The sequence below is a fragment of the Lynx canadensis genome, chromosome C1 (assembly GCF_007474595.2).
Source record: "Lynx canadensis isolate LIC74 chromosome C1, mLynCan4.pri.v2, whole genome shotgun sequence".
In the NCBI taxonomy this organism is placed as follows: domain Eukaryota; kingdom Metazoa; phylum Chordata; class Mammalia; order Carnivora; family Felidae; genus Lynx; species Lynx canadensis.
The window spans coordinates 19,349,990-19,363,630 of NC_044310.1; the positions used below are offsets into that span (position 1 = coordinate 19,349,990).

General features: G+C 55.0%; 1 protein-coding gene across 1 annotated transcript; it reads left to right on the forward strand.

The window, feature by feature from the left end:
* The first annotated feature begins 2,908 nt into the window (after positions 1-2,908).
* On the forward strand, positions 2,909-13,003 carry CNKSR1 (connector enhancer of kinase suppressor of Ras 1). The gene is made up of 21 exons (XM_030327050.1): positions 2,909-2,997; positions 5,357-5,514; positions 5,621-5,802; positions 6,356-6,440; positions 6,856-6,897; positions 6,978-7,082; positions 7,641-7,700; positions 7,802-7,870; positions 8,170-8,271; positions 8,356-8,426; positions 8,506-8,579; positions 8,729-8,835; positions 8,913-8,943; positions 9,536-9,708; positions 10,606-10,679; positions 10,822-10,893; positions 11,348-11,421; positions 11,567-11,628; positions 11,711-11,810; positions 11,905-12,086; positions 12,344-13,003. Exons 1-21 carry the CDS (start codon positions 2,946-2,948, stop codon positions 12,611-12,613), a joined length of 2,145 nt encoding a protein of 714 aa, XP_030182910.1. The 5' UTR covers positions 2,909-2,945; the 3' UTR covers positions 12,614-13,003.
* Positions 13,004-13,641: the final 638 nt, after the last annotated feature.

Below are 13,641 nucleotides of genomic sequence, written 5' to 3' on the forward strand. Positions count from 1 at the left end.
TCCTTTTAGGCGTGCATGTGAGTGGTGAGTTCCTGTCTGTTTCTCCCCTACAGGACTGTGTGTTCAGGCTGGCTCAGGGTAGGTGTTTGATGAAATCAGGGTGGTGGAGACAGGTATGTGTTTACTGGGCTTCCCCAGAGCGCCGCAGGGAGGTTGTTGAAGGAAGAGGGCAAAACGAAGGAGTGATGAAAGGACACGTGCAGCTCAGGGTATGAGGATGCATGAATGGGGCCAAGGACAAAGCCAGAGAGGGGAGGGCTGTGTTGCACAGTGGAGCCTGCTGGTTCACCAGCGAGGGAGTCAAGCCTGCAGGTACCTGCGAGGACCCTGAAAGATGCAGATAACAATCTGCATTCTTGTTTGATGCCACATGTAATGGTAGGAGGGAGCCAGGGGAGCGGGCCAAGTTCCAGAGAACTCAATTTGTATGTGAAATTATTAAATGATGGCAACTAACACACCCATTATATGGGCCATCCGTAGGCCAAGTGCAGAATTTGGATTTGGGGGCAAGATCATGTCAGGCTTTGAAGGCTGGGTACTGGGGCACTGGTAGGGATTCCAAAGTGACACAGTCAGAGGGCCAGGCCCTGGGAAGCCTTCCCAGGCCCCTCTCCATAGAACTAAAGCAATAATAATAGCTCAGATCCATCCCATTTGACAGATTTCAAAACACTTCAAGGAAATCTTCACAACACCAAGGTCTAAGTGTCTCTGTTTTAGACAGGAAGGAACAGTTCAGAGAGGTGTTGAAATTGGGCACAGTCACACAGCAAATGGAAGTGATTCTGTCTGATTCCAAAGTCCTGGGAGTCTCCTGGCCTGGGATGGTGGTGGTGGTGGTGATAGCTACAAATCGTATGTCACAGATTGTTGTTCTAAGAGAAAAGCTCTTAACTGGGATTCAGAATACAGAGGGCCGATAAACTTGGATGGGAAAAAAAGTGATATATTTTCACTAAACTGTAACCAAAATTTACCACTTCCTTCTATATGGATTGAAGTATTAGCAGTATCTGTGGCTTTGTCACCAATTGAAATCACAGATTTTTAAAAAAATTTATTTATTTAAAAAAAAAATTTTTTTTAACGTTTATTTATTTTTGAGACAGAGAGAGACAGAGCATGAATGGGGGAAGGTCAGAGAGAGGGAGACACAGAATCTGAAACAGGCTCCAGGCTCTGAGCTGTCAGCACAGAGCCCGACGCGGGGCTCGAACTCACGGACCGCGAGATCATTACCTGAGCCGAAGTCGGCCGCTTAACCGACTGAGCCACCCAGGCGCCCCCCCAAAAAATTTTTTAATATTTATTTATTTTTTTAATGTTTATTTTTGAGAGAGGGAGGGGCAGAGAGAGAGGGAGACACAGAATCCAAAGCAGGCTCCAGGCCCTGAGCTGTCAGCACAGAGCCCGATGTGGGGCTTGAACTCATGAGCCGTAAGGTCATGACCTGAGCCAAAGTCAGACGCTCAGCTGACTGAGCCACCCAGGCGCCTCTAAATCACAGATTTTTTTCATTCAAATTATAGTTATTGCAAGTGTCTCAACATTATATATGCTCATAACTGTTTCAGAATTGTGATAGTTATTAGCCCACCATTAAATCACACTCCTTCAGACACTCCTGCGACATAGCTGCCATTGATTGGGCACCTCTGAGCCCAGTAGAAGGTCAGTGACCAAATGGTAAATCCACTTGTTCTCACACCAGTAACCCAGGCTTCTCCATTATTCTTCTGATTCCTTATATTTAGTGGTTAACTGATAAATACATGTGAAAAGGTGAGTCAAAGACCACCCCACAGTTTAGCTGATATCATTAGAAAAGGAAAATTTAGGGGCACCTGGGTCGCTCAATCAGTTGAGTGTCCAACTTCGACTCAGGACATGAATTCATGGTTCGTGAGTTAGAGCCCCACAGCAGGCTTGCTGCTGTCAGCAGAGAGCTTGTTTTGGATCCTTTGTCCCCCCTCTCTCTCTGCCCTTCCCTCCCTCTCTCTCTCAAAAATAAAAATAAGCATGAAAGAAAAGGAAAATTTAACTTTAACTTCCAGTCTTGTTATTTCATGCTAATAAACCCATTACTATATCATAAATGTTGGGGGGGGGTTAAGATTTTATTTTTTCAAGTAATTTCTACACCCAACAAGGGGCTCAGACTCACAACCTGGAGATCAAGAGTTGCATGTTTTACCGACTGAGCCAGCCGGGCGCCCCAATCATAAATTTGTGTCTTTAAGTATATTTTGGTTATAATTCTCTTCCTTGTAATCTCCAGCATTTTTTAATGCTTCCAAAAGCACTATTCTGAGAAAGGGTCCATAGCCAAAAGCGTCTGTGTGCAGAAACGGGGGGTGCTAAAAATCCCTGTTCGAGAAATTTGAGAGCTAATAACGCAGGTACTCTGCACCGCAACCCATTTAACAGAGAAACTGACATGGTAGATAGGGGCACATAGCTAACTAGCCGCACAGCTGGCATTTGCAGCCAGAGCTCTGGCTCTCGAAGTTGTGTACTTTGCTGCTGAGCTCCTGCTCACCTTTATGCGGTTTTGTGTTTGTTTTGTTTTGTTTTGTTTTGTTTTGTTTTGTTTTGTTTTGTTTTGTTTTGTTCCTGCGGAACCTAAAGGACAATCCAGCTTGGGGCGGGATCCCAGGCGCGCTCTAAAGTCGCCTGAGTCACCAGTGACACCGCCTCCGGGTCCGGCGGCCCCGCTGCCTAAGGACGCCTGAAGGGCGGGGCAGGAGGCGGACAGGCCGGGGGGGCCAATGGCTGTCGCCGCGCCTCACCTGGCCGTCCACGTGGGCCCAGGTAAGCTGGTGGCTCCGCCCAGAGCCCCGCCCCGGCCGGCCCCCGCCTCTCCCCAGGCCAGACTCCGGGAGCGGAAATTCCTGCGCGGGCGGGACCGGGCGGGAGCGGATCCCAGCGGGCCGGTCTCGGCCATGGAGCCAGTGGCGACCTGGACCCCCGCGAAGGTGGCAGCTTGGCTGAGAGGTGGGTGGGGCCTGGGCAGAGTTGGGCTTGAGGGGCCCGGGGACGGGGAGAGGAAAGGGGAAAAGGACATTCCAGGTCTGTCGGTTAGTCAACAATTTTTTATAGAGTGTCTGCCTTTTACCCACCCGGGACTGTGCTAGGCAGGATAGGCGAGATGACCCCGGGGGTTCCGAGAACTCAGAAGGGGGTCACTCATCGCCCCAGCATCGCAAGGGGCTGCCAAGGTGGCCGTGGGGAGGCGGTGGTTGTGTAATGAAAACAGGGGGGTGGCCCACGCCCACTCAATCTCCTTCATCTCCCCTCCGCCCCAGGGCTCAGTGGGCTGTTATTAAACCCATTTTCCAGAAGCGGAAACTGACGCACTGAGCCAGGAAGTGACTTGCTCGGACTTTGGAATATGGCCGGCCCTCCTGTCCTTTCCCTTCTCACCTAGAGGCGCCCAGGGAGAGAAGCAGAAGCCCCAGTCACACTGAAGGGGTTGGCACAACCCCAGCCTGGGAGCCTCAGGGGAGGAGATGCTGGCCAGAGGCAGTGAGCCCCGGTGGGTGGGAAACAGGCCAGGAGTGCAGCTGGGAGAGGGTAGGGGAGTCCCCCTCCTGATGGGAGCAGAGTGGGCTGCTGGCAGGCTGCTGGCAGGCTCCGGGCCACCAGCCCCTAAAAAGCGGGATTCCGGGCTGGAGTCAGACTCCCAGGCTGGGTTCCAGGCCGCGCCCCTCCACTCACCAGCTCTGTGACCAGAGGTCTCAGTTTCTCTATCCACATGATGAGAAAGTCAACAATGATCTCATGAAGTAGACAAAACGAGACATTCATGGCAGGTGCCTCGTATGTGTGGCTCAATGTAGGAGCCTTTTGGGAGGAAGGCAACACAACAGGGTCACTGTACGTGGCAAAGAGCTGCTCATGGAGTAACAGGTCCATGAACTCTTAGTCCAGTGTTCTTAATGTCACACAAGGGGATGAAGGAGAGCTGTCAGTGACACTCACATTCCCCAATGATGGAGCCTGACTTGGAATGGAAGGAATTCCTTCAAAGAGTGAGCAAGCTACTTAATCTCTATTTTTATCAATTTTCCCACCTATAAAATGGGGATAACAATAATCTTTAACTCCTATGTTCGGTGAGAACCGATTGTGTTAATATGTGTAAAGCCCTTAACATTTCGCTCAGCACATAATAAGCCTTCAATAGACGTTTTCCCTATTTTAGGCCCGCGTTGTGCCAGACATGGGCTGGAGTTAGAGATGAACAGTTAGTTATGGCCCAGAGCCTGAGGGAGTGACCAAGTGGGAGAGGTCGATGCTCAAGTGCAGGTGTTAGTGGAGGCACAGGGGCAGAGGGAGCAGGAGAGCCCTCCGACTTACCCTGGGAAGTCATGGAAGGCTTCCTGGAGGCAGTTGAATTAAAAAGGGGAGTGAGGGAGCTAGAACAGTCTGGGCAGAAGAAATAAGACATGCGAGGACCCTGAGGCAGAAGAGCATCTCAGGAGTTACACTACAGGGACTTAGTGCCCGGATCATACAGGACCTTGCAGACCAGGCTAAAGAGTCTGGTGATAATACTGTGGTGGCTGTTACTGTCTACCATGAACCTGGGAATAGGCCAAGTGTTTGACATATCTCAGTCATGTCACTTAATACCCACAGGATTAGAAGGTAGGTGCTTTTATTATTGCCATTTCACAGGTGAGGAAACTGAGGCATAGAGCAGTTAAGTTACTTGCTCATGTACTAGCCCTCAGGTCTCCCTGACTCCAAGGTCTTGTGCTCTTATCACCATCCCCATGGTTCTCAGACTTGAGTAAAGCACCTGGAGATTTGGTTAAAATGCAAAATGCTGGGCCTACTCGGAGTTCTGATTCAGGGGGTGGGGCTGAGAATTTGGGTTTTTTTTTTTAAGTTCATTTATTTATTTTTGAGAGAAACAGGGACACTGCAGGTGGAGGAGGGACAGAGAGAGAGGGGAAAGGGGATCCCAAGCAGGCTCCGCGCTGCCAGCGCCGAGCCCCATGCGGGGCTTGAATTCACAAACCGCAAGATCCTGACCTGAGCCAAAACCGAAAGTTGGACACTTGACCCACTGAGCCACCCAGGCGCCCCGAGAATTTGTGTATTTCTAACAAGTTCTCCGGTGAGGCTGTCACTGGAGGTGCTCTGGAGACCCTTTGAGAGCCATTATCCTCTACTCTTCTACAACTCAGTAGCTGAGGGCAACTCAGAGTTTCCCTCTGTGAAATGGGTCCCCAGATTGATGCTAGGAACAGATGGGAGGGAAAGGGGCTTTGTGGGGGTGAAAAAGTGGCCTGAAAGGCCCTGGCACTCCCGGCTCCCTCCATGCTGGCCCCTGTTCTCCCTCCAGGCCTCGATGACTCCCTGCAGGACTATTGCTTTGAGGACTGGGAGCTGCCTGGCAAGTACCTGCTCCAGCTCTGTCCCCAAAGCCTTGAGGCTCTGACCGTATGGCCTCTGGGCCACCAGGAGCTCATCCTGGAGGGGGTGGAACAGCTCCGGGCCTTGGTGAGTGAATGGTGGCCACACTGGCTGCAGCTTCCATCCACCTGGGGGGTTGCTGATGGGGGGGCTGGCCACTGTCAGGAGATAATCTGCCTTTACTCTGGCGCAGAGCTCTGGGCGACAGACAGAGAATCTGCAGAGCCTGACGGAAGGATTGCTGGAGGTGACCCAGGCCTTCCAGAGCTTAGTCGGAGGCCACCTGGAAGGCTGTGCTGAACCCCCTGCTGATGTCCTTAGCGCGGCTGTGGAACTGGTGCATGAGGCCCGTGCCCTCCTCTTCTGGCTCAACAGGTACCTCGGGCTCCTCCCAGGACCCTGGTTGGGCTGACGGTGAAGGGACCCTTCTCATCCCTGGCCTCCTCCGGGGCGTGGGAGAGAACAGAGCTTGGCTCTTGTTCAGATATTGTGGAGCAGGGCAAAGAGGTTATTTGGTCAGTGCAGGGGCACCGGGATGCCTGGGTTCCCACTCAGTCATAGCACTGCATAGAGAGCTTCTCCACTCTTCAATGCTGCTGCTTGTCCCACAGGTCCCAGTTCAAATGTCACCTCCTCTGGGAAGCCTTCCCTCTTGGGTGTTCTTAGAGCTCCAGACACCTCACAGCAGCTGAAGTTATATCATTATTGCTGTAATCATGTTCCTAGAACAGGGCTTGGGACATATCAGGCACTTGACAAGTAAGTCTGGTGCTAAGCTCTTTAGATTTATCCATCATCTTCTTTGCCCCCATCAAAACCGTCAGAGTAAGCGTTATCTATCCCCAAATGAGTCGTTGGCTCTGAGCGGTTCCATGACTTGACCGGTCAGCACAGCCTCCTAACCACTGCTCCATACTTCCCCCGTCAGGTACCTCTTCTCTCGCTTAAACGACTTCTCGGCCTGTCAGAAGATTGGGGAGTTGTGCGCGGAGCTGGGCCAGGCCTTGCAGGAGGTAGAAGAACCAGGGGCCAGGCTTGGCCCAGTTTGTAGGGACCAAGTCAGGCTAGAGCTTTTTATAACCTGTGAATCAGCACAGGATCGGCTGTGGGGGTTGGGAAGAGGCAGAGGCAGGAAGAAGAGAGGCCTGGCCGCTGGGTAGGGGGCAATGGAGGCCTGGGGTCTCCTAGCTGGCAGGGGCAGCTCAGAAAGTTTGACTCTCAGGAGAGGGTGGGGTGGGGGAGGGCATGTATGGTGACTTCTGGGGCCTGGCATCAGGGGACAAGACCTTGGAGCCAAAGCTCTGAGGCCCCGTAGTTCTGGGAGGAGACCAGCATGCAGGACGCAGGGAGGGACTTTGGGGAAGCCCACCCTGTCCTCTGAGAAGGCAGTGCCCCCGACTCAGAGAAAACTGTCCTCTCTGCTTCCAGAACAGTCCGGCAGCTGAGAAGGAGAGCAAAGTCCTGAGCATTGTGAGTGTGGGGTTGAGTGGGGAGTAGGGGTGGCGGTGGGATGGGGGCTCAAGCTAGACATCCTGCTCCCCCTCCCCCAGTGCAGCCATGTGGTAGAGATCTGCCATGCCATCCTGAGCTGCAGCCCCCGGGAGCTTCTAGAGCAGACGGCTGTGCTGGAGCGCGTGCAGCTGGATGATCCTTTGGTGAGCACTGACCCCTTGGCAGCCTTGTCCGGGTCCTCGGATTTGGCTATAGCATCCCACAGAACCCTGTACTGTTATGGCTGGAAGGCCTTTTCTGTACAGCTGTTAAAAAAGACCCAGAGAACTTTCCTGGGGACACACTGTCATTCAGCACTCTCTCCAGTCCTGAGGGGCTTTAGGTATGGTCTCAGGTGACACATTCCAGTCCTGGACACAGACCTGGCAGGTTAGGGGACTGGGGAAAGGACATGGACTTTTCTGCCTTAATCTTTGACTAGTTAGGAAAACAGGAGCCTCCAGCCCTGCCCTGTCCCTGCCCCATCCCTGCTTGTCCCTTCAGGAGGGCTGCTGAGAATCTCCTACTTCGTTAGTCAGGGGACCAGCTTCCCTCTGGCCCTTACTGGAGGAGGAGGCAGGGGCCCAGAGAGGAGTGGCAGGCCCTAGGTCACACAGCGAGGTGGGCAGTGCCAATCTGGGGCCAGCTCTCTCCCCCCTTCCCCCGACCCAGGAATCCCAGTTCCCTCATACTCTCAATGACTGCAGCCTCTGCCTTGGCAGGGTCTGGAAATCCACACCACCAGTAACTGCCTGCACTTCGTGTCCCGCGTGGCCACTCAGGTGAGAATCCCATGCTCTTCTCAGCTGCCGTCTTACCCTCCGGCTGAGCCGGCTTCAGGCCCATGGAAAGCACACCCTATGAGCCCCACCCCCCATACCAGGTCCCTGCGGACTCCCGGCTGCAGATCCTGCCTGGAGACGAGATTGTCCAGGTCAACGAGCAGGTGGTGGTGAGTGAGGAAGAGAGGCACACGGCGGGAGGTGAAAGGGCTACTGAGTAGAGCCCAGGGCTGGTGGGTGGGGAGGGTCCCTTGGGGAGACCAGGGCTGTGGGAGCTGCCTCCCGTGAAGTGAGCCAGCTCCCACAGGTCAGAGTGGCCTTGGCAGAGGCAAGGTATAGGGGCTGATGGAGGCCTCCTGGAGGAGGAGTGGCAGGAGGCCAAGGGCGAGGGCTGTTGGCTTACTCCAGAGCTTCCTGGCCAGCTCCATCATCCCAGAGTCCCTGTCCTTCCCCCTGCCCTGTCCCCCAGGTGGGCTGGCCCCATAAGAACGTGGTGAGGGAGCTGCTTCGAGAGCCAGCTGGGGTCAGCTTAGTGCTGAAGAAGGTCCCAGTACCAAAGACCCCCCCACAGGTAACTGTCCCTCAGCCCTGCCCACAGACTGCTTTCAGACCCCCATCGTCATCAGCTCTGTCACCATTTCTGGTTGTTCCCCAGACCCCTCCTCGGGCCCTGGGCTCCCCACAGCTGACGATCTCCTCGCTGGCTCTCACCCCACAGTCTCCCAGGTAATAGCTCTGCTGCGGGTGCAAGGGGAGGAGGGGGAGCCACGGGCTCACTCCTTTCATCTCTCGTTGCTCTCCCCAGGGCCCCACCCGAAGACGTCTTTGCCTTCGACCTGACTTCAAACCCAAGTCCTGGACCCAGCGCTGCCTGGACAGGTAGTTTCAAACTCCCACCAGGTGGTAGATGCCCCAGGCAAGGCATGTGGGATGCCTGGCTCTGATCCCCAGACTCCAACACCCTCACCCTACTGCCCAGCCTGGGGCTAGGCTCACGGGCCCTCCTCTCTCTCCTTCCTCCCTGACAGACTCTACCTCCCTTGACCCTGAATCCCTACCCATTTTCCCTGCACCCCCAGCCACACTCCCAGCAGGGGTAGCAATGACTCGGGAACCCCAGGAGCACCCTGACAAGGTAAGCTGAGGGCTCAGCGAGGAGGGGTGTGTGGCTCTGGCCCCAGATCCTTCTCTAACCCCTTATGGTCTTTTCAGAGTCCTGTCCCTCGTCAGAAGAAGTCAAAAGGTAAAAGATGTACCTGACTGGGTGGAGGTCCCCTGATATGAGCTCTTAGAAGTGTTTACAGTGCTTGGCAAGACCACCCCTCACATTTCACACACAGCTTCTCTTGAACAGCTGTTTCTGGGGTCAGACAGACCTGTGCTCCCAGCCTGGCCCTCTCACCTGCTCCGTGACTTTGGGCCAATGGCTTGTCCTCTGATTTTTCATCTCCTCGTCTCTAAAATGGGAAGGGTCGGGGGCGCCTGGGTGGCTCAGTCGGTTGAGTGGCCGACTTCGGCTCAGGTCATGATCTCGTGGTTTGTGAGTTCGAGCCCCGCATCGGGCTCACTGCTGTCAGCGCACAGCCCGCCTCAGATCCTCTGTCCCTTCCCTCTCTGCCCCTCCCCCACTTGCACTCTCTCAAAAATAAATAAATACATAAATAAATAAAACAGGAAGAGTCAGCCCTACCTCAGGGAGACACCTGTAACATTTCAGGCGTAGAGTCTGGGTTCAGCAATACCACCGGGGAACGCTGGTGGGGGAGTGGGGAGCAGGTTTGGGGGTCCAGGATGCCTTGCCGGTCCCTGATCACCCAGGCCGTGCTGTGCTGCAGGTGTGGCAACGCGGCTGAGTCGCCGGCGGGTGTCATGCCGGGAGCTCGGCCAGCCAGACTGTGACGGCTGGCTCCTGCTGCGCAAGGTGGCTGGTGGCTTCATGGGTCCGCGCTGGCGCCGCTGCTGGTTCGTGCTCAAGAGACACACGCTCTACTGGTACCGCCAGCCCCAGGTGAGCGCCACCCCCCACCCCAACACAGGTCAGCAAGTGAGTCAGAGCCGTGGTTCTTGTCCTTATTCCACCATCCACTCCATCTGTGGTCACAGGCAGGCCGCAGACCCCCCTGCCCCCCGAGCCCTATCTGTAAAACGAGGATGCTTTTTGGAGAGAAATGAGTGAATATGTGTGGAAAAGCAGTCTGGGAAAGGTATCGCGGGCAGTGCAGAAAGAATCACGTTTATTCTGCCCACCTCTCCTTCCTCTTCTGTTACTCTGTCTGTCCTAGTGATGGGCCATTTGTTCAACTGTTTATTCATTCAACAAACATTCAGGTGCCTACCGTGTACCCAGCTCTTAGCCGGCTACTAGGGACGCAGGGAAGACTTGGGCAGTTCCTGCTCCTCTAGGCTGGTGGGGGGAGGATGTACACACACTCAAGGACAGTTCAGGGGACACAGGCCGTGATGAAGGAAAAGCCCAGGGATGGGGAGCAGCCCAGCAGAGGTAGACAGTCCAGCCTAAAGAGTGGAGAAGGCCCCCTGAGAAATCAACGCCTGGGGGTTAGTTGGATGGAAAGGAGAAAAAAAACAGGAACGGAGAGCAGCATTTGCAAAGCTCAGGGGTATGAAGCAGCTTTGTGTGTGTCTAATGACAGAACAAATGTATAAGCAGTCTTTTCTCTCTGGCTGTTTGCCTGGATATCTTTGGTTCCCCTTTGCTGTCTCAAAGGTGCCCCTTGGTCATAACCCTGCCCCCACCCTAGATTCCTGCACTGAGCTCTAGGCAAGGGGAGATTTGTGGTTGGAGAGCCCAGAACACGCCCTCTCCCCTCCCCCGCTCCAAGAACCTGACTGGGCCTCGAGGGTGTTGGGCCTTCAAGCTGACCCTCACGCTATGATCCCCCCCCAGGATGAGAAGGCTGAGGGCCTCATCAATGTTTCCAACTACAGTCTGGAAAGTGGACAGGATCAGAAGAAAAAGTAGTTAAGTCCTGGACTGTGATAAGCTGGGGGGGTCGGGCAAGAAAGGGAGGGCGGGGAAGCAGGGGCAGCAGGTAGCTGGGATTCCCAGTCCAGTTCTGGATGGGCACAGCCAGGCTGACCCAGGCCCTGTGCTCCCTGGCAGTGTGTTCCAGCTCACCCATGACGTGTACAAACCCTTCATTTTTGCTGCTGATACCCTGGAGGATCTGAGCATGTGAGTGCCACCCCCCTGACCTCCCAGCTTCCACATGAGTGCTTGGGTGCTTGGAAACCTGGATTCAAATCCCAGCTCTCAGATAGGAGCTAGTCAAGGCATTCACTTCTCTGAGCCTCAGTTTCATCATCTATAAAATGGGTTAATAAAAGTTCCTGCGTGGCTGGACTGGGTGACTGCGTGGCTCAGTTGGCTAAGTGTCTGCCTTTTGATCTCAGCTCAGGTCTTGATCTCAGGATCGTGAGTTCAAGCCCCGTGTTGGGCTCCACACTGGGCATGGAGCCTGCTTAAAATAAAATAAAATAAAATAAAATAAAATAAAATAAAATAAAATAAAACAAAGGGTTCCTACCTCTCAGAAGTGCTCTGGAGATTAAATCAGAAGACGATACAGGTGAAAAACCCAGACATATAGTAAATGGCAGCTCCCTGAGACCCGTTTGCCCCTCCACAGGTGGGTGCGCCATCTCATCACCTGCATTTCCAAGTACCAGTCTCCAGGCCGGGCCTCCCTGCCCCGCGAGGAAGGTGGGTGTCTCACCAGGTCTCAGCTGAGCCTCTGTCTTTCCTGGAATGGGGGCTGGGAACTCTAATGCTCTAGCCCACTCCCTGGCCTCCCGAAACCCTGTGATGCTGAGTGGGCTCCCCAACTGCTCCTGTCCCCCACCCCCAGACTGCTACAGTGAGACAGAAGCAGAAGATCCTGACGATGAGGCTGGGTCCCGCTCGGGCTCGGTGAGTAGGAGACTGGTAGGGGGCAAATGGCAGACCATGGGGGTCGGAATGCCACCCTTCTCTCCTTCTACCCTGCCCACAGCCCAGCCAAGCCCGAGCTTGGAGTCCACTCCATGGAGACACATTACCTGCAGCCACCCCCATGCAGGGTGGCCCACGGACTTCCTTTGGCCCACCAACAGGTGCTGTGCTGGGGCTGGGAGCTGGGATGGATGGTGGGGTGGGGGTGGTGGGGGCTGGGATGGGCACATCCTCATCTGCTCCCCCCTCCCACAGACAACAGTGAAGGGGCACTGGAAGGAATGGTGTGGGGGCTGAGGCAGGGTGGCGTGTCCCTCCTGGGCCAGCCCCAGCCTCTCACTCATGAACAATGGCGGAGCTCTTTTATGCGGCGCAACCGAGACCCCCAGCTCAATGAACGAGTGCACCGTGTGCGCGCGCTACAGAGCACACTCAAGGTCAGATGGACGGCACTGGGCGTGGTGAAGGACTGGGCTCTGGGCTTTCGGCTCTGGTTCCTGGCCTTGAGCTCTGGGCTCAGCTGCGGGCTGGGCCAAGTTCTAGGTTCCCGGAGCCAGACTCTGAATTTAAGGATCAGTGCTAGACCGGGCCAGGTGCTGGGTTCTAAGCACCAGACTCCAGAGTTAGCTCTGGGCTTGGGCTCTGCCCTTCTCCCTGGGTGATCATGACCCCTTAGCCCCCACCCTCTTCACAGGCAAAGCTGCAGGAGCTGCAGGCCTTGGAGGAAGTGCTAGGCGACCCTGAGCTGACTGGAGAGAAGTTCCGGCGGTGGAAGGAGCGGAACCAGGAGCTCTACTCAGAGAGCCTGGGAGCCTGGGGCTTGCTGCAGGCTGAAGGCCACTCCCAAGTCCTGATCTCTGACTCCAGAGAACAGTCTTCCCACCCCCTGCCCTCTGAACCCGAGGAACGGTCCCATCTCTGCCCCCTGACCCCAGAGAGCAACCGCAGACCTCCTGACCTCTGACCCTGGCTAGTACCCTGGCTCCTGACCTGTGGCCTTGAGGACCACCTCAGCCTGCAGCCTCTGACATGCCCAGGACAGAGCATCCCCGGGTTCTATTCAAAGTTGAAGGTAGCGCTAGTCCATGTATCACCCCAAGGTGCCCCCCTTTGCCTCAGCGTCCACCATTTCTGTTCCTCTGTCCCTCAGAGTGGGCTAAGGTGAAGTGAGCTCTGTGCCATCCTCTCTTGCCAATTAAGGAGTGAGAAGCGGGGCTAAGGAATTCTCTCTCCCCCTCTGACCTACAGGGGCGTAAGACTGTGCACGTCTCCCTCCCCCAAGCCAGCCTGTGTAGGTGTTCATTTCACACAAGAGACACTTTCAACAGAATAAAATCAGTTTATCTAAAATGAATCCACATGTGCCTTTGACTTCCATATTAGAACCAGGAATCTGTCCCCAGAGGGGACAGGGCTGGAAAGATGTCAGAAGGGCACGAATGCTCTTGGTAACTAGTGTGCCATGCGTTCACACTGGCCTGGGCCCTATTCCCGGAGCTCCATGCCTGCCAGGATGATGGGCTGCTGATCCGTGCTAGTGAGGGCTTCCACTCATGCCCATCTCTCCCCAGCCCTTTGGAGACCAGAGGGTGCTCTCCTGCCTCATCCCCGGGGGCTCAAAGAGAAACAGAAACCAGCCTTTTACTCTAGATAGAGAAACCCATCTTGCATGGAAGGGCAGGGTGGGCGGGCCTGGAGACTGGGGCAGTGGATGGTTTAGCCCACGGGGAGGAGCACAGGTTGAGGTTTGCTGGGAGGAGGGCCTCTGGGCCAAACACTGCTCTTCACTCCTCCAAGTCTTACGTCTAGCTCCTGGACCCAGAGCAGGGACATGCCCCTGTATCTCTCCATCCAGGCCGCACCTGTTCCCATCAGCCTCTGATGATCTGTTCCCATCAGCCTCTGACTGCTGACCGCAGCCCAGCCCCTTAGTGTCCCTGGCTTCCTCCCTGGGGACCAAGGGGAGTCAGTGGGAGGAGCTTCTCTTACAGT

Bases quoted from the DNA above. Each gene is read 5' to 3' on its own strand.
- CNKSR1 (XM_030327050.1), top strand. From the start codon at position 2,946: ATGGAGCCAGTGGCGACCTGGACCCCCGCGAAGGTGGCAGCTTGGCTG. The intron at 7,701-7,801 runs GTGAGAATCCCA...CCCCCATACCAG, and splicing joins TGTCCCGCGTGGCCACTCAG to GTCCCTGCGGACTCCCGGCT. The intron at 11,629-11,710 runs GTGAGTAGGAGA...CCCTGCCCACAG, and splicing joins CTGGGTCCCGCTCGGGCTCG to CCCAGCCAAGCCCGAGCTTG.